The sequence below is a fragment of the Terrapene carolina genome, unplaced genomic scaffold (genome assembly GCF_002925995.2).
Source record: "Terrapene carolina triunguis isolate 2854851 unplaced genomic scaffold, T_m_triunguis-2.0 Scaffold236, whole genome shotgun sequence".
Classification (NCBI taxonomy): Eukaryota; Metazoa; Chordata; order Testudines; family Emydidae; genus Terrapene; species Terrapene triunguis.
Window position 1 is genome coordinate 157,653 of NW_020664587.1, and position 18,892 is coordinate 176,544.

General features: G+C 46.8%; 1 protein-coding gene across 2 annotated transcripts in view; it reads left to right on the forward strand.

The window, feature by feature from the left end:
- The first annotated feature begins 146 nt into the window (after positions 1-146).
- ZMPSTE24 (zinc metallopeptidase STE24) overlaps positions 147-18,892 on the forward strand; it is a 105,230-nt gene continuing 86,484 nt past the window's right edge. For both annotated transcript variants that reach the window (XM_024199600.3, XM_024199601.3), the window contains exons 1-3: positions 147-316; positions 2,303-2,449; positions 14,997-15,083. In XM_024199600.3, coding sequence (XP_024055368.1) covers positions 194-316; positions 2,303-2,449; positions 14,997-15,083 — 357 coding nt within the window. In that variant the 5' untranslated portion in view covers positions 147-193. The remainder of the gene's footprint in view (positions 317-2,302; positions 2,450-14,996; positions 15,084-18,892) is intronic.

An 18,892-nucleotide genomic window follows, 5' to 3' on the forward strand; every position in this document is an offset into this window, starting at 1 on the left:
GGGTTGCAGTGAGGCCGGGCCGGAAGCCGGAGGGGTGGGTTTTGCAGTGACGCCGGGCCGGAAGGCAGAGTGGGGGGAAGGGGTTTTGCAGAGACGCCGGGCCGGAAGCCGGAGGGGTGGGTTTTGCAGTGACGCCGGGCCGGAAGTCGGCAAGGACACGAGGTGGCAGCGGTTGCGGGTGGGGCGGTCCGTCATGGCGTTGCCGTTGCTGGGGGAGCTCTGGGATGAGCTGCCCGTGGAGAAGCGGATCTTCTGCTCCGTGCTGCTCTTCTCCTGGGCCGTGTACTTGTGGGAAGCCTTCCTGGCGCGGCGGCAGGTGCGGGAAGGGCTCCGGGTCGGAGCACAGGGCGGCTGGTGCAGGGCAGAGCGGGCGGTGAAGTCCCTCTGCGGCCGCCCAGAGCACCGGCCGCGTCTGTCCGCCTCGTGCCCTGCCGAGTGGGGAGCGCAGGGGCCGAGAAGGCGGCGGTGATTCTGGAGGGGGAAACGGGGAGCACACAGCTCCTGGCGCGGGAAATCAGGAGAAGCCCGTAAAGCTCCTAGCAGGTGGTGGAAGGTGGGAATGGGGGGGACCCGGAGCTCTAACAATTACCCTTCCCCAATATGATACTAAAGCGCTGGCTTATGGCATTATTTAGGCCTTGTCTGCATGCATGGTACTTCTAGTGAAGTCAGTGGGATTGGTGGGCAGAATTTGATCCTCTGCCTAGATTCTGCTGAGTCATCACCATGGCTCCCCATGTCATGTTCTGAGAGACAGAGCATTCCTGGGGTCTTCATAAACCGTTTTTAAACATATTTTAAAATAAGAGAAATAAATAGACAAGCAACTCCAATGTCAGCTTCTTGTCTCTGAAATAATAAATCACTCCAGCTTTACGTTTGTCATTTGACAGGGTTTTGAGAACAACAGTTATTCTATAGATTCTGTTGCATGTAGCTTTGATACATAAAGAATCATACAAACCTAGTACTGGATATTGTTTCATCTTTACTGAAATTAGAATAACAAATCTAATATAGAATTTTATTAGAACATAAGAATGACCATACTGGATCAGACCAATGGTCTGTCTAACCCAGTATGCTGTCTTCTGACAGTGGCCAGAGCCAGATGCTTCAGAGGGAGGGAACAGAACAGGGCAATATGTCAAGTGATCCATCCTCTGTTGTCCAGTCCCAGATTCTGGCAGTCAGAGGTAGGGATGCCCAGAGCATGGGGTTGCATCCCTGACCATTTTCACTAATAGCTATTGCTAGATCTATTCTCCATGAACTTATCTAATGCTTTTTTTTAACCCCAGTTGTACTTTTGGCCTTCACAATGTTCCCTGGTAACAAGTTCCACAGGTTGCCTGTGTTGTGTGAAGAAGTACTTATGTTTGTTTTAAACCTGTGCCATATTAATTTTGTAGGGTAACACCCCCTCCCTTGGTTTGTGTGTTATGTTAAATAACACTTCATTCACTTTCTGTACACCACTCAGGATTTTATCGCTCTGCAGTCATCTTTTTTCCAATCTGAACAATCCCAATCTTTTTAATTTCTCCTCTCCCTTCTCTGTAGTTTTTCTAATTCTAATGTATCTTTTTTGAGAGGGGTGACCACAACTGCATGCAGTATTCAAAGTACGGGTGTACCATGGTTTTATAGAATGGCATTATGATATTTTCTCTTATTATCTATCCCTTTCCTGTTTCTAACATTCTGTTTGCTTTTTTGGCAATATGCAGTAGCATATTGAGCAGATGTTTTCAGGAAACTGTCCAAAATGATTCCAAGATCTTTGTTGAGTGGTAACAGCTAATTTAGACCCCATCATTTTGTATCTATAGTGCCCACTCAATTTTGTAAGATGCCTTTGTAATCCCTTGCAGTCTGCTTTGGACTTAACTAAAGTAATTTTGAATTGTCTTCAAACTTTGCTCCTTCACTGTTTACCCCTTTTTCCAGATCATTTACGAATACATGAGTCCCAGTACAGATCCTTGGGGGACCCCTCTATTTACCTCTCTCCAGTGTGAAAATTGACCATTTATTCCTACCGTTTGTTTCCTATATTTTAACAAGTTACTGATCCATGAGAGGACCTTCCCTCTTATCCCATGACTGGTTACTTGCTTCAGAGCCTTTGGTGAGGGATCTTGTCAAAGGCTTTCTGAAAGTTCAAGTCACCCTAGTCCACATGTTTGTTTGACCCCCCTCAGAGAATTCTAATAGATTGGTGAGACATGATATCCCTTTACAAAAGCCATTTTGACTCTTCTACAACGTGTTAATATTAATATGTCTTTCTCTCTTTCAGAGGAAGGTATATAGAACAACAACACATGTCCCATGGGAATTAGGACAGATCATGGATTCGGAAACCTTTGAAAAATCTCGTTTGTATCAACTGGACAAAAGTACTTTCAGTTTTTGGTCGGGCCTGTATTCGGAGCTAGAGGGCACTGTAAGTACCATAGCTACTCTATAATTTATACAATACTTTTTATTCGATCTGAATGTAAAATACTTTACATTTAATCCTTCAAATATAACTCCAGGGTCAATGCTGTGGCATGCCTTATAAGGCTCATAGTGTGAGTGCAGTCTTTAGTAAGATTTCTAGCTTTGGGTTATGTCGTCACTGCCAAAAGAGTGAGTTTTTACACCAAGATTGCTATCTCATTGTCAAAAAACTTTTTATTTAGTCAGTGCGAACATAGCAGTACATTACTTCTCTATGTTAACAAGAAAGTCACTGTGCTGACACAGAGCCCTGAGCAGATACAAAATTTGTATCTGCTTCCGATCCACAACCTGCAGAAATGATCCATGGATATCCACATCAGTGGATGAAGATATCTGCAGACATAAAGTGGGTATCAGGGGATTTGCAGGGCTTTAGATATAAAATTTGGATCTGCCTCCATCCGGGATCTACAAAAATGGTCTGCAAATATCCACGGATATAAAGTGGATATCTACGGATTTAAAGTAAATTGCCCTGGGTAGTTTCAGTGCTAGGACAGCATGCAGACAAGTGCCACATTCATCTGGTAGTAATTCATCATCAGCAGAACTTGTAAGCCTGCTAGACTTGGAGATCTTACATTATGATTTTGCATTGCTCCTCTTTTCTTTTCCTGGGCAGTATGTGTGCATTTGTATTGATTATTTTTCCTTTAAAAAAATACACCAAAAAAACCTAGAAAATATAATGCGAAAGTTTGAATCTGCAACCATAGTTCTGTCCCCTTGTGTGGATGTATTATTTAAGTTTTCAATTACATGATCTATTTCTTAAGTGTATATAGAAAACACTGTAAATTTTCATACGGGTAGCAATTTGTAGTACTCTCTGCCAGTGTTCCTTCTAATTTTTCCCACCCATGTGCGGAATGAATTTTATGTGCACCAATATGGAGGTGATGTGTCACACATCACCTTCATATTGGTGCACATAACAAAATTGATGTGGTGGAGGTAGGGCCGAGGGGTTCAGAGTGTGGGAGGGGGCTCAGGGCTGGGGCAGAGGGTTGGGGTCCAGGAGTGTGAGGGCTCTGGCTGGGGGTGTGGGCTCTGGGGTGGGGCCGGGGATGAGGGGCTTTGGGTGTAGGAGGGTGCTCCTGGGCTATGGTGGGGAGAGAGGACTACCCCCAGTTCTCTGTCTCCCTGCAGCATCCCCTGGGCTGGGGGAGAGGTGCCTCTCCTTGCTGCGGCAGCTCCGGTGCTGGGGCTTCAGGATAGGCGCCCCTTCTCTGGCCCCAGCAAGTCCAGCTGGGGCTAGGTTTGGGCTGGGAGAGGGGCACCTGGGTCTGCGCCGCCCCAGCTGTGCCTGGGGCGGGGCTGGGCCACGCCTGAGTCCACGCCACCGTAGCTGGGTCCGGGCTGCAGCAGAGTTGGGGACCGGGCTAGGTTGGGGCTGCGGGAGGGGCGCCTCTCCTCTGGCTGGTCCCTGGCCATGGCAGGTCCCCGGGCGGATTCCCTGAGTGCCTGTGTGGTGCTAAATAGGTTGCTGCGCGGCCATGCAGCTTACAGGGAACTTAGCTGTCTGCTATGATGGGAAAGTAGAGAATGATACGCACAACAAAATATACAGTAAAATGTAAGCAACATATAAATGCATTATAATAAAATGTGATAAGACATTATCAGTTTTCATATGCAGTATCAATTAAAGTTCTGTAACTACAATATTAAACACCTTAATATTTTTGTAAATTAGTGTATCTTTTTAGTATATTTTACTGTTCCCATTGTGTTCTGTACTTTAAAACACTCCTTTATAATAATATTAACAGTTAAGCTAGAAACATACCTACATTTTAATGTCAGTTTTATGGGGTGGGAGTTTAGTTTTCAGAATAATTTAATTAGCATAAGTTGCAAACACCCTTCATAGGTGTAGCTGTTTCCAAAGCAAGGTGTGGAAAACAGCTTATATGACATGTCTGTCATTAAAGTTATACAGTACAGTTATGATCATGAGCTGTTGTGTGAGAATGCAAAGCTGATCAATTATAAAACAAGGTTGGGGAAAGAGCATCAGCTTGAAATATAGTATAAGATCATATAATTAGACTATTGTAAAACATACACACAAGGGAGCAGAGTTAAGAAAGTAAGTTCCATCTTAACTTGCATTTTTTCAGTGCTTTTTCATGAACTTCAAGTTGCATTTTGTGTTTGTGTGTATACATGTATTTTACAGTTCTTGATATAACACTCATGATCATGGTATGTGAGTTAGGATTTTTCCAGCAGATTGTAAAATTGTTTTGACACAAAAAACTTTTTTTTTTTTTTTTCAACTACAGACCTGGTTACAGTTTTTAAAATTTAAAATGGCCTAATTTTGAAAACAAAAATGGAAAAAAATTGAAAAATTATTTGTTAAGATGTCGTCTCTCTTTTTTCCCATCCTACATTAGTGGATTAATGGACAGATGGTATCATGGCACCACCTACTAGAAGCAAAAAAGCAAGGAGTTCTGAAACCTCATCTTGATATTAGCCTCAGTCAGAACAGCCCCTCTCCAGTTTTGTGTTCTCTACGCAGAAACTTGGAGGCTTCGCTTCATCTCCTCTTTTTAGTCTCTCTGTCCCTCTTTCTTTGTCTTGTATGGATACTAAGGGTATGTCTACACTATGAAATGAGGTCAATTTTATAGAAGTTGATTTTTAGAAACCGATTTTATACAGTCGATTGCGTATGTCCACACTACCGTGGCTAGCATTGACTTACAGAGCGGTGCACTGTGGGTAACTATCCCACAGTTCCCGCAGTCTCCGCTGCCCATTGGAATTCTGGGTTAAGCCCCCAATGCCTGATGGGGCAAAAACATTGTTGCGGGTGATTTTGGGTACATGTCGTCAGGCCCCCTTCCTCCCCTCCCCCGCTCCCTCCCTCTGTGAAAGCAACAGCAGACAATCGTTTCGTGCCTTTTTTTCCTGGGTTACCCATGCAGACGCCATACCACGGCAAGCATGGAGCCTGCTCAGCTCACTGTCACCGTACGTCTCCTGGATGCTCCTGGCAGACCTCGGTGAGGTCGATCGGGGTGCCTGGACAGACATGGCTATCCTCCTCTTAGAGCACTGAATGGGAGCCAGAGACTTCAGGTCATTCTCTTCTTTAAATTTCGTCTCATGGAGATTCAGTCCTGCCTGGAATATTATGCCAGCTGGAGGCTTCTGCCTCAGGCTGCTCTCCCAGTCGGCAGAACCGTGCGGTCGCACCTACCCCAGCCTACCCCTTGCTCCCATGGCTCATGAAGCCTGGACAGTAGTAAGGAGCAGTTCAACTATAGGCTGAGCAAGTGCAGAATGGTGGTAGAATGTGCCTTTGGACATTTAAAAGCTTGCTGGTGCTGTTTGCTGACTAGGTCAAACCTCAGCGCAACCAACTTTCCCATTGTGATTGCTGCTTACTGTGTGCTCCATAATATCTGTGAGAGTAAGGGGGAGACGTTTAGGCAGGGTGGGAGGTTGAGACAAATTGCCTAGTGTCCGATTTTGAGCAGCCAGACACCAGGGTGATTAGAAGAGCACAGCAAGGCACGCTGCGCATCAGAGAGGCTTTGAAAACTAGTTTCATGACTGGCCAGGCTTCGGTGTGACAGTTGTGTGTGCTTCTCTTTGATTGAAACCCGCCCCCTTCGTTGATTTTAATTCCCTGTAATCCAACCATCCTCCCCCCCTTCGAAATAAAGTAACTATTGTTTTGAAACCAAACCATGCATTCTTTCTTTCTTTCTTTCTTTCTTTCTTAATTAAAAAAAAAAAGAGATAACGGACAAGGTAGCCTGGGTGGGGTGGGGGCGGAGGGAAGGACAAGGCCACATTGCTTATTGTACCCACACTAAAAATCAAACTGTTTGAATGACAGCCTTCTGTTGCTTGGGTCATCCTCTGGAGTGGAGTGGCTGGGTGCCTGGAGCCTCCCCCTGCCCGCGTTCTTGAGCGTCTGCGTGAGGAGGCTATGGAACATGGGGAGGAGGGTAGGCAGTTATACAGTGGATGCAGCGGGGATCTGTGCTCTTGTTGACTTTCCTGCAGGTCCAACAGACGCTTCATCATGTCCGTTTGCTCCCCCATTAGCCTCAGCATCGTGTCCTGCCTCCGCTGTTCGCGCTCACTTAATTCTTTCCTGGCCTCTGCCACTGAATGCCTCCATGCATTAAGCTGTGCCCTATCGGTGCGGGAGGACTGCATGAGCTCAGAAAACATGTCATCGCGAGTGCAGTTTTTTTCGCCTTCTAATCTGCAATAACCTCAGGGACAGAGATGATAGGGGGAACATAGAAACATTCTGTGCTCTACGATTCTGGGGGGACTGCATGGTCACCAGTGCTGCTGAGTTCGCCACGCTGACCAAACAGGAAATGAAATTCAAAAGTTCCCGGGGCTTTTCCTGTGTACCTGGCTAGTGCATCGGAGTTCAAAGTGCTGTCCAGAGCAGTCACAATGGAGCACTCTGGGATAGCTCCCGGAGGCCAATACCGTCGATTTGCATCCGCACTACCCCAAATTTGACCCAGCAAGGTCGATTTTAGCGCTCTTCCCCTCGCCGGGGAGGAGTATTGAAGTCGATTTTAAGAGCCCTTTAAGTCGACAGAACGGGGTTGTTTGTGTGGACGCATTCATTTTAAAATGGATCTAACACGGCTAAATTCGACCTAACCCTGTAGTGTAGACCAGGGCTAATGGAAAAATGTGAGGCTGTCGCACTGCATTAAATCAGTGAGAATGTGTGGAAGGCAGAGCTCACAGCTCTTCAGCTGAGCAGTGCCCCGAATCAGGGGCGCTCAGCTGGGGCCTGCCATTCACAGACTGTGAATCCCACTGGTCAGAGGCATGCCGGTGTATCCGACCTTCCCCAATCCTCAGAAGTAACACCCCGTAAGAAACATGATGGTCATGAGCCCACCTAAGGGATGTTGGCGTGTTGAGTCTTCCCTCATGCTTGGAATTGTGAGCTGCCACAAGAGGGACACTTATAGCTCTAGCAATCTGCCTGCCTGCTATCAACTTCTTCAAATGTTTGCTCATGTCCATTCCATGCTAGGTGTGTGCGTGCCATGTGCACAGTTGCTGGAGATTTTTCCCTCAGTGGTATCCATTGGGCCGGCTCTAGCACTCTCTGGAGTCGCATGCAAAGAGTGCCGCTGGCCTCACGCCCTCTCAGTTCCTTCTTACCACCCAGGACGGTTGCTGGAACAGCCCCTCTTGCTGTAGCAAGGTTTCTTTCCCAGTGGTTTGGACTTTCTCTGTACATATTTTGTATAGTTATCGTAGTTAACATATAGTTCTTAGACTCAGAGTATATGGTAGTGTTAGTAGTTTTCCCTGTTGTTGAGGGACTTTTCACCCCAGGGGCTGGGCATGCCCTGATCCCTGGGCTTCAATCCGTGTACCTTGTGTGGCAAGCTGATGCCAATTGATGACCTTCACCCTAGCTGCCTAAACTGTCTCACATTAGAGAAGTGCCAGACCTGCAGAGACTTCAAAACCCACATGAGAAAGGATAGGGACATTTGGCTGAAGGCCATTCTTATGAAGGTGGCCCTCAGACCAGCCTCAGAGCCGAGCTGCTCTGAATCAGCACCAAGAACCTCAACATCCATGTGGCGTGCTCCCCAGCACCGCTCTCCATTCCTGGTGCAGAGGAGGAGACATAAGAAACAACGCACCAAGAGAGGGCATTTTCCAGGGCAGAGGAGGGACAAGCAAGGAGCGACTAGCATAGTGAGACCCATAGTGAGCATAGTGGCCACTCGTCCTCCCCCGAGTCTCTGATGGCGCTGCCAACTCTGCCTAGAGTGCTGAGTCCGGTATGGGACTGGCCACCGACTTCCGGGAGCAGCCGTGGGATCAGGCATCTGCTGGTTCCTTCAATTCCGGAGGCTTTCCAAGCGGCAAAGTACCTGCTGTCACTCCCGATCCTGCTGGCCCCTGAAGGACCCTCGTCAGCCAAGGCAACCAGGGACAGAAAGGAGCAAGGGTTGACAAGCTTCATGCGGCACCATCCAGAGGCAAGCCCCTCCATGGTCCCGATAGACCAGTCACTGGCCTGACCCCGGTTCCTCAGCATGCCTGGAGACAGAAGCGGGTACTGCACTGCTATGGTCTCCAGGGGAAGAATCTTCTTCTGAGTCTGAAGGGGAATCCTTGGCTGCACCCAAAACCTACTGGTACAGAGTCTACATGCCAGACTTTGGTACCAGCCCTTCTGCTGGCGCGTGGCCACTGGCTAATACAGTGGCAGTATTGGAATCCTTCAGAGTTTCCCCTGGTACTGGGCCCCCCTTCCCAATGCTCATACTGAGTGGTGTCAGAAAGGTGAGCTACTCTCTCTTCCTCTCTGACATTGGACCCTGATTTCAGTACCAACCCCGGTAAATGGCCCCAATGGATGTGGTGGAAGGTGGAGGAGTAGGAGGGAGCCCCTCCTCTGGCACAAGCTGCCTCCTTGTCATCCCCGGCGAGGCAGTTGCAGGCCCTAGTAACCCACTCCTGCAGGATGACTTCAGGGCCCACCAGGAGTTCCTGAAAAGGGTCATTGCCAATTTGGGCCTGGAAGTTGAGGAGCTTAAGGAGTCAGCGCACAGCCTAATCAGCATCCTGGCTGCAGCTGCTCCCTCCAGAGTGGCCTTGCCTGTTAACGAAGCGGTCAATGGGCCCCATCAGAACACTGTGGCAGTCTTCTTCTCTGCCCCCCCACCTCAAAAAGGGCAGAAAAGAAATACTATGTCCCAGCCACTGGGTTTGAGTACCTTTACTCACCCCCCTTGCCGCCCACCGGGGTCTCTGGTAGTGTTGGTGGCGAATGAGCGGGACAGACGGGCAGTCGAGTGCTACCCACAAAAATGGAGTCCAAGAGACTGTACCTGTTTGGATGTACGGTTTCGACAAGCGACCTCTAGTTACATATCTCCAACCAGCAGGCCCTGCAGCGGAGGTACGGTTTTAATCTGTGGGACTCATTGACCAAATTTAAGGAGACTCTGCCATAGGAGTCAAGGCAGGAGTTGTTCACAGCCATCCTAGATGAGGGCTAGACTGTGTCCAGGACTTCCCTCCAGGAGGCTCAATATGTGGCTGACTCAGCAGCCAGTACTATGGCATCGGCAGTCATCAGCAATCATGTGGCCTCCCTCTTGAAGTGCAGCAGTCCATCCAGGACCTCCCCTTTGAGGGCACCTCCCTGTTCTCTGAACAGACAGACTCAAAGTTTCACAGCCTCAAGGACTGGAGGGCCACTTTTCTCTCCTTGGGCCTTTATACACCTGCAGCTTCCAGGAAGCACTTTAGGCCCCAATAGCCTCTCAGGTTTGCAGTGTGTCCCAAGTAGGAGCCCTTCAAAAGAAAAGGAAAGGGTTATAAGTGGTGCCAACACCTCCCTCCTACCACAGCCTCCCAAACGGGCTCTCATAGATATCCCAGCAGGGCCAGGCAGGCCTTTTCAAGGTACGTCCAAGGGCGATATGCCAGTCTTGACTCCAGATCCATCTCCCCTTTTATTTTTGGACTGCCTGTCACCCTTCAACCCAGTGTGGTCAGATATAACATCGGACTATTGGGTACTGAGTATAGTAACTGTCAGTTACGCTCTCCAGTTTTCATCCACCCCTATCCCTCTTCAGGGACGATTCTCACAAGCTGCTTCTTGTCCAGGAGGTGCAAGCCCTCCTATATGTGGGGGTCGTAGAGGAGGTTCCTCAGGACTTGAGAGGGAAGGGGTTTTTACTCCTGATATTTCCTAATCCTGAAGGTTGGGGAGCGAGGGAGAGGGGAAATCTACAACCTATCCTGGACCTGCGTTGCTTCAACAAATATTTCAAGAAAGTCAACAGAAGTCAATTCTAGTCCCAGTTCAGAGAATAGAGTTCTTTGGGGCAGTGCTCGACTTGACCCAGGCCAAAGCCTCCCTACCGGAAGCCCAATTCTGAGCTATATCACACCTGATTTCCAAGGTCCCGATCCCCCCAATAACGACCGCTCAGTTTTGCCTCAAACTATTTAGACACATGATGGCATGTACCTGCCTCGTGCAGTATGCAAGGTTGTGCTTCATACCTCTCCAGATATGGCTGGTATCAGTCTACTCCCTGAGCAGTCACCACCTGGACTCTACTCACAATTCCGCCTCTGGGCGTGGTGGAGAGACCCAGGATCCATAATGGAAGTGGTACCCTTTGCTGCCCCTGAACTGTCGATAACCCTAGTCTTGGATGTGTCAGACCTGGGATGGGGAGCCCACCTTGTCAGTATCATCTTCCAGAGGTAGGGGCCTCCCCAGGTGGACCTGTTTGCCACCAGACAGAACAGGAAATGCCATCAGTTCTGTTGGCTGCCCGGGCACAGCCTGGGTTCCCTCTCCAATGCCTTTCTGCTCTCATGGGCAGATCACTTACTGTACGCTTTCCCACCGATCACCTTGGTTCATAAGGTCCTTCTAAACATCAAACAGGACAAGGCGAAGGTTATCCTGATAGCACCTGATAGCATCCCAGCATTGGTTCGATACGCTTCTGAACCTCTCAGTGGCCGTGCCACTCGTGCTTCCACTCCTCCCGGACTTGATTTCACAAGACCATGGCTAGTTGCTTCACCCAACCTCACCTCGCCTTCCTGCACCTGAATTTGCGTACCTTAGTCCGAAGTGGGGGGTTAGTGTGGACCAGGCCTCAGGTGCCACGGGACTCTTTGCTGCTTATAAAGAGGACTGTGTTCAGTTGTTTTCCATGTCCATTGAGGGTAGGATAAAAAGCAATTGGTTTAATCTGGAACAAAGGAGATTTAGGTTTGATATTAAGAAAATGTTTCTATTGATAAGAATAGTTAAGCTCTGGAATAAGCTTCCAAGGGATGTTGTGGAATCCCCATCATTGAAGGTTTTTAAGAACAGGTTGGACAAACACCTGTCAGGGATGGTTTAGGTTTACTTGGTCCTGCTTCAGCACAGGACACTAGGTTAGATGACTTTTTGAGTTCCCTTCTAGACCTGCATTTCTATCGTTCTGAGATTTCCTTCTGTCAGTATTAGTGTGTTTTTAAAGACCAGTGATTCATCTTGGGATCCCTCAGTATGTCTTGATCTTCATTAACAAGCTAGGATATGTACCTTTCTTTGGCACTTTAGGGCAGACTTCTGTCCTTTAAGATACTTTCTTTGTTGCAGCAATCTCACAATGATGAGGGAGTGAGCTCATCTTTAATCATCCCTTCTCCTCACCCTCTGTTCTTTCTAGAAAGTTGTTTTATTAGCTTACTCTTTGTCCCCAAAGTGAACACCCAGTTCCATGTGAGTGAACCCATTGTTCTTCATCTGTCTGAACCCGGTATTCCCTTCGGACAATAGGCTGTGTTTTGTTAAGCGTGTTCTCAAGTTTGATCTTAATAATTCTCCGGAATTTAGAAAGTCAAAACAGCTGTCTCTGTTTTGAGGGTTTTAAAGGCTGCAGCTAATGCCAGTGTTGCTTTTTGTGCTTTAGGCTGCATTCTTGCAGCATATGACCAGGTTGGTGGGCTTGGCTTGGATTTATCAGGTGCTACTTGGCTAGAAAAGCTTCCTCTTTATGGGCAGTGAGCATTCATTTCCTAGGTATATAAGGTGGCAATGTGGTCATCATCCTGCTTCTTGATATACCGCCTCATTAACTGGGCCTCTTTGCTTCTCAGGCTGTCTTTTGGCTCTAGGGCCCTGCTAGCAACACGGTAAGGTAGGCCTCCTGCGACAACTGCTTGTTACATACACTGTCTGTCCAGTAATGCACTTTCGTAGGTGGGAGAAGTGAGAGGCATATGACAAAGGAACATTACTTACTGGTAATTCTGTTTTGTCATAGTTTCCTCTTCTCCCCTCCTTCCCCCCCCTCCCTCCTTTACAAGGTGCTTGCCTGTTATTTCTCTTGGTGTCTTACAGACTGACTTTGGAAGTTAGACTAGAGGGAAACTTTCTGGCTGGAACTCATGTAATCAAGATGGGGTTTCAGAACTCTGACTCCTTTCTTCCAATAGGTGAAACTACAGCGCTGTCTGGCCATTAATCCTGTGTAGTAGAATGATAGAAGAGGAAAATGCAACTAACAGAATGATCAGTAAGTGATTTTAGTGTTTTTTCCTTTCATCTCACTTTATTCATGATCTTTTACCGAAGAGAGTTAGCATCTTGTCTTTATATTACTTTTAGTCAATAACTAGAATTCTGGGTGTTAGAGGCTCTAAAAGGTTAGAGGCAACTTGCAAGGGCAGAAACACAGGTTTTCTTGTGTCCTTTTGTCATCTTTTATGATATCTAAACTTCAGCTTGAAAGTTGTTTTACTTAAAAAAAAAAAAAAAAAACAAAAAACCTGCTTGTTTTTGTATATCAGAAATTAGATTCTATCCAGGCTGGAAGATGCTCTGATGACTTGAGATCTAGTGCAAGGTGATATCACACTAGCTAAGGAAGTAAAAGACAGACTACACCTCTACCTCGATATAACGTGACCCGATATAACACGAATTCGGATATAACGCGATAAAGCAGTGCTCCGAGGAAGGGGGGGGGCTGCGCACTCCGGCGGATCAAAGCAAGTTCGATATAACGTGGTTTCACCTATAACACGGTAAGATTGTTTTTGGCTCCCGAGGACAGCATTATATCGGAGTAGAGGTGTATTTGAAAGTCTGTTTTTGTTTTTTATCAGCTATTTAACTTCACTGGTCGTCATTATGAATAAGGAAGCCTTTGTTAAAGATGTACCCCCAAATCAGACCTTCTAGATAAAGGAAATGCGGTGGATCTAATATACCTCTATTTTAGTAAAGCGTTTGATACTGTACCGCATGAGGAATTATTGGTTAAATTGGAAAAGACGGGGACCAATATGAAAATCCAGAGGTGGATAAAGAACTGGTTAAAGGGGAGACTGCAGCGGGTAGTACTGAAAGGTGAACTGTCAGGTTGGAGGGAGGTCACCAGTGGGGTTCCTCAAGGTTCCGTTTTGGGTCCGATTTTATTTAATCTATTTATTTCTGACCTCGGAACCGAATGTAGGAGTGGGCTGATAAAGTTTGCGGATGACACAAAGTTGGAAGGTATTGCCAATTCGGAGAAGGATCGGGATATTCTGCAGGGAGACTTGGATGACCTTGTAAATTGGAGTAATAATAATAGGATGAGATTTAATAGTGAGAAGTGTAAGGTGATGCATTTAGGGATGACTAACAAGAATTTTAGTTATAAGCTGGGGACGCATCGGTTGGAAGTGACGGAGGAGGAGAAGGACCTCGGAGTCCTGGTTGATCGCAGGATGACTATGAGTCGGCAATGTGACGTGGCTGTGAAAAAAGCTAATGCGATCTTGGGATGCATTAGGCGAGGTATTTCTAGTAGGGACACGGAGGTGCTGCTTCCGTTATACAAGGCGCTGGTGAGACCTCATTTGGAGTACTGTGTGCAGTTCTGGTCTCCTATGTTTAAAAAGGATGAACTCAAACTGGAACTGGTACAGAGAAGGGCCACTAGGATGATCCGAGGAATGGAAAACCTTTCCTATGAAAGGAGACTCGAGGAGCTCGGTTTGTTTAGCCTAACCAAAAGAAGGCTGAGGGGGGATATGATTGCTCTCTTTAAATATATCAAAGGGATAAATACCAGGGAGGGAGAGGAATTATTTCAGCTCAGTACTAATGTGGACACGAGAACAAATGGATATAAACTGGCCGTGGGGAAGTTTAGGCTTGAAATTAGACGAAGGTTTCTAACCGTCAGAGGGGTGAAATTTTGGAACAGCCTTCCGAGGGAAACGGTGTGGGCGAAAGACCTCTCTGGCTTCAAGATTAGGCTAGATAAGTTTATGGAGGGAATGGTTTGATGGGATAACGTGATTTTAGTCAATTAGGCAATAACGTGCCATCGCTGGTAAAATGAGGGTCCGGCTGGAGAATCTTGCCTGTATGCTCGGGGTTCTACTGATCGCCATATTTGGGGTCGGGAAGGAATTTTCCTCCAGGGTAGATTGGCAGAGGCTCTGGAGGTTTTTCGCCTTCCTCCGCAGCATGGGGCAGGGGTCGCAAGCTGGAGGATTCTCTGCAACTTGAAGTCTTTAAATCACGATCTGGAGACTTCAACAGCTGAGTTAAGGGAAAGTGGGTGGGTCAGCTTTTGTGGCCTGCATCATGCGGGAGGTCAGACTAGATGACCAAAATGGTCCCTTCTGACCTTAAAGTCTATGAGTCTATAAATCTTCAATTAAGGTAGTAGAGGCCACAGTAAACATGCCCTGAGATGTCCCAACATTTCCCAAGCAAAACCAAGGAAGGTCTGACTTGCTATTCCTGATGTCTAAGGTTAAAGGGGGGTGGGGGGGGGCAGCTTTCAAGTGTTCTTTATATATTGTAAAGAAGCAAAAAGATGTTAAAAAAAATTCCAGGTCACTTTTCAAAATTGGTTTTGTCTTTTCAGGCTTTTTTGCTCCATGATAGCACAGAATGAATTGAATCCATTGCATGTTTTTTGTTATAGTTGATTCTTCTCTGTGGAGGAATTCCTTTCCTTTGGAATGTATCTGGACAAATCTCTGGTCGTGCTGGTTTTGAACCAGAATACGAGGTAAGCATTTTTAACAGTTTGTGAAAATGATGGGTTCCTAAACTGTGTGTATAACAGAATTTATGGTAAAGCTCCCATTTAGTTTTATTGTACTGTAGAGTAAAAAAAGTTTGTTTATTTATAGTTAATTTTCTGATATGGTGAACTGGATGGTTCTGAGGACTGATAATAGTATATGAAGCCTTTTGTTACTAGATCACTAATTCAAATCCTGCCTGGTCTCTGGCCAAAAAAACAGCTTTTTGTCACACAAGTCAATTGAAATGGTTATCAGTTTTTTAGTGGCACCCTTTTGCAGTCTCAGAATGGACACAAAGAGGGCTCACTCCTAGATGTGGTCTTTCCAGGTCAGAGATGTGTGGAGGAAGTGTGAGGCTTCCTGAGTGATGTCTGTTTGGTGAATTAAATAAATAAATAAATTTAAAAAAATTAAAATTAATGGAGATATCCCATCTCCTAGAACTGGAAGGAACCTTGAAAGGTCATCGAGTCCAGCCCCCTGCCTTCACTAGCAGGACCAAGTACTGATTTTGCCCCAGATCCGTAAGTGGCGCCCTCAAGGATTGAACTCTCAACCCTGGGTTTAGCAGGCCAATGCTCAAACCACTGAGCTATCCCTCCCCCACCCCCTCAATGAATTCATGTAATTCTCAATGCTGGAAGCCCTGACAAGTAAGAAAAATTACTTACAGTGAATAATTTAAAATGGAAAGAAACTTTTTTTCCCTTCTCCCTCATTGTATTGCCTTGGCAGATCCCCATGTAACCTCATAGAGGGGGTAAATTACCTTGCCTTACCCATCCCTCAGTTCTTTTGACTGGCCATGGTAGTCATGGATCCCAACCTCCTTTTTGCATGGTCTAAGCCTGTTGCTACACTATGGGCACTATAGTGGTACAGCTGTAGGGTAGATGCTTTCTGTTGTTCCATAACTGTAGGCACTCCACCTCCTCGAGTGATGGTAGCTAGCTCTGTCTGCACAGGTAGGTTGGCATAGCTAGGGCACTTGGGGTGTTGTTTTTTCCCCCCACACCCTGAGCACCATAGTTATGTCAACCTAACTTTTAGGTGTAGACCAGGCCTTAATTTTTACTGCTAAAATTAAACTTTACTATGTAAACTAAACTATGTAAAACTTTATCTTTTGTTGAATAGTTCTTAGTATAAAAACTGATCCAAACCCATAGATGTCAATGGGAAGACTCCCGTTGATTTCTGTAAACTCTGGATAAAGCCCATAGTTAAGATTTGTTTTTGTAGCAGAATTTTTATCAGTCAGAATTTGCTGCTATGGTAGACAGAGAATGCAGAATAGGAGAAGAGACTTTCCTCTTGCTGTTCAAGTAGGTCACGTTCAAACCAGCAATGCAACTTCAGCATTTTGTTTAGAAACATTTTAAGCTACAGTCCCACAATCAAGAAAGAAGGCCATGTTGGATAAGAAACTTACCTGGTTTAGAGGGGAATTAAAACAGACAAAAAACAAATGGAAGAAAAGAGAAGTTGATAGTAATGAACATAAATCAGAAGCTAGGAATTGGAAAAAATTGATAAGGGAAGGAAAGTGACACTAGGATGAGACTACCTACTATGGCATTTAGCCGATCTGTCACTGCTTGCAGCAAATGTCTACAATGACTGATGATGGTACATTAGATGGGGAGGGCTCTGAATTACTACGCAGTGCACAGCCCCCTCCCCCCCCCGAGCACTGCTTTATCGCGTTATATCCGAATTCGTGTTATATTGGGTCGTGTTATATCGGGGTAGAGGTGTAGTCTGTCTTTTACTTCCTTAGCTAGTGTGATATCACCTTGCACTAGATCTCAAGTCATCAGAGCATCTTCCAGCCTGGGTCTTGCCCATGTTCGTAGGGTCCAATTGATCTCCATATTTGGGGTCGGGAAAGAATTTTCCCCCTGTTCAGATGGTAGAGACCGTGGGTTTTTTCACCTTCCTCCAGAGCATGGGGCATGGGTCACTTGAAGGTTTAACCTAGTGTAAATTGTGGGTTCTCTGTTACTTGAATTCTTTAGTTCATGATTTGAGGACTTCAGTAACTCAGCCAGAGGTTAGGGGTCTATTACAGGAATGGGTGGGTGAGATTCTGTGACCTGCAGTGTGCAGGAGGTCAGATTAGATGATCATGATGATTCTGACCTTAGAGCAGAGGGGCCGGGGCCATGACCACCCTACTCTTTAACAAAAGAAACCACCTTGGTGGCCAAGGGCGGGTAGTGCCGGATTCGCTCTGCTCCAGAGAGGCACTGCGTTCTCCTCCTCCTCAGCCCCATATCACCTGGAGCTGCTCCGCATCCTACCTGCATCTCATGGGCGGGCTCCCTGTGTGGCTGCAGCTCACAGCCTGGCTCCAAAAGCAGCAGACGCGTCCCAGTCCAGGCAGAGGACGCCCAACTCAGACTGAGGGTGGGTGCGGATGCCCACTGCAGTGTTGAGAGGGGGGAGGGGAGTCCATGGGTGCAGTTTGGGGGGCAGCAGGGGGTCATTGGCTCCCCAAACAGAGGCAAGGTGTGGTGTGTGGGGGTGCACGCTGATTCACTGCCACTGCTCCCCCCTCCCCCCATTTTTGTGAGCACGGAGCTGCTCTGCCTGAGGGAAAAGGGGGCTCTGTCTGTCTCACCCTGTGTCTTCTGCATGTTCCTGGCTCACTCAGTTCCTCTCCCCAGCATCCACTTTGCTGCCTCTTGCAAGGGTGGGGGCAGTGGGGAAGGGATAAGGCGGCGGGGGGGAGTGAAGGGGCTGGGAGGGGAGGGGATGGAGCAGGGAGGGGGAAACTTAAAGCTATTAGGGGAAATCTTCCTGGCAATGCAATCTCTGCCTTAGGCTGCGGAATAGTCTCCCTTGGGACTTTTAAAAGGAGACTGGACAAAACATACTGTAAGGATCAGCCCTGCATTGGTGGGGGGAGAGACCGAGCCGGGATGATCACAGAGGGCTTTTTTTCCTGTAACTTCTATAATTCCATCCCACTATTCAGAGAGTACAGTTTCTGGTACTAAAGGCCTGGGTGCCTGGATCCCATTGCACTGGGATTGTGAATTAATACCTTGATATGCAACTCCTACTGGGCCAGTAGTGCAGATCCTGCCGCTAGTAAAGCTGTTTGCAGGTGCCCTTGTGTTTAGCTGAACCCTTACACTCAGGAATTGAGTGCATCCCCACTATACTGAGAGCATGCATTGTGACACTGCTATCTTGCTGTGTGGATCCCAGTGTGCTTGTACTGTGAATTTTTGACATGCTGCTACATTAATCTCATTGTGCTGGTAGTACTAGTTCTCTGGTGTAATGATGACATTATGCTAGGAATATGAATCCTGAATATAGTGCTCTGGTGTGGTGGTCATTTTGGGCTGTTAATGTGAATCCTCCATTTTTGTATGCAGTATTGTTGTAACTCTTCTTACTTCTGTTGGTGAGAGAGATAAGCTTCTTAGCTTATGCAGAACTCTTCTTCAGGTCTGTAAGCTCGAAAGCTTGTCTCTCTCACCAATGGAAGCTGGTCCAATAAAATATATTACATAACCCACCTTGTTCTCTAATATGAATCCTGTCATTATGGCCCTTTTGGATGCACCCTAACATACTGAGAGCATGAATCTTGGCCACTAGAGGAGGAGTGTAAATCTTGATGCCAGAAGCCTGCTGTGTAGAGCTCACGCCACTCTGAGCCTGGGAGTTTTAATTTTGGCATGTGTATCCTGATGCCAATCCATGAAGGCAGTGGAGTTTGGAAATAAGGTGAACACAGGGCCAATCTTATGGGTGGGCACTGTGGTCGGGGGGC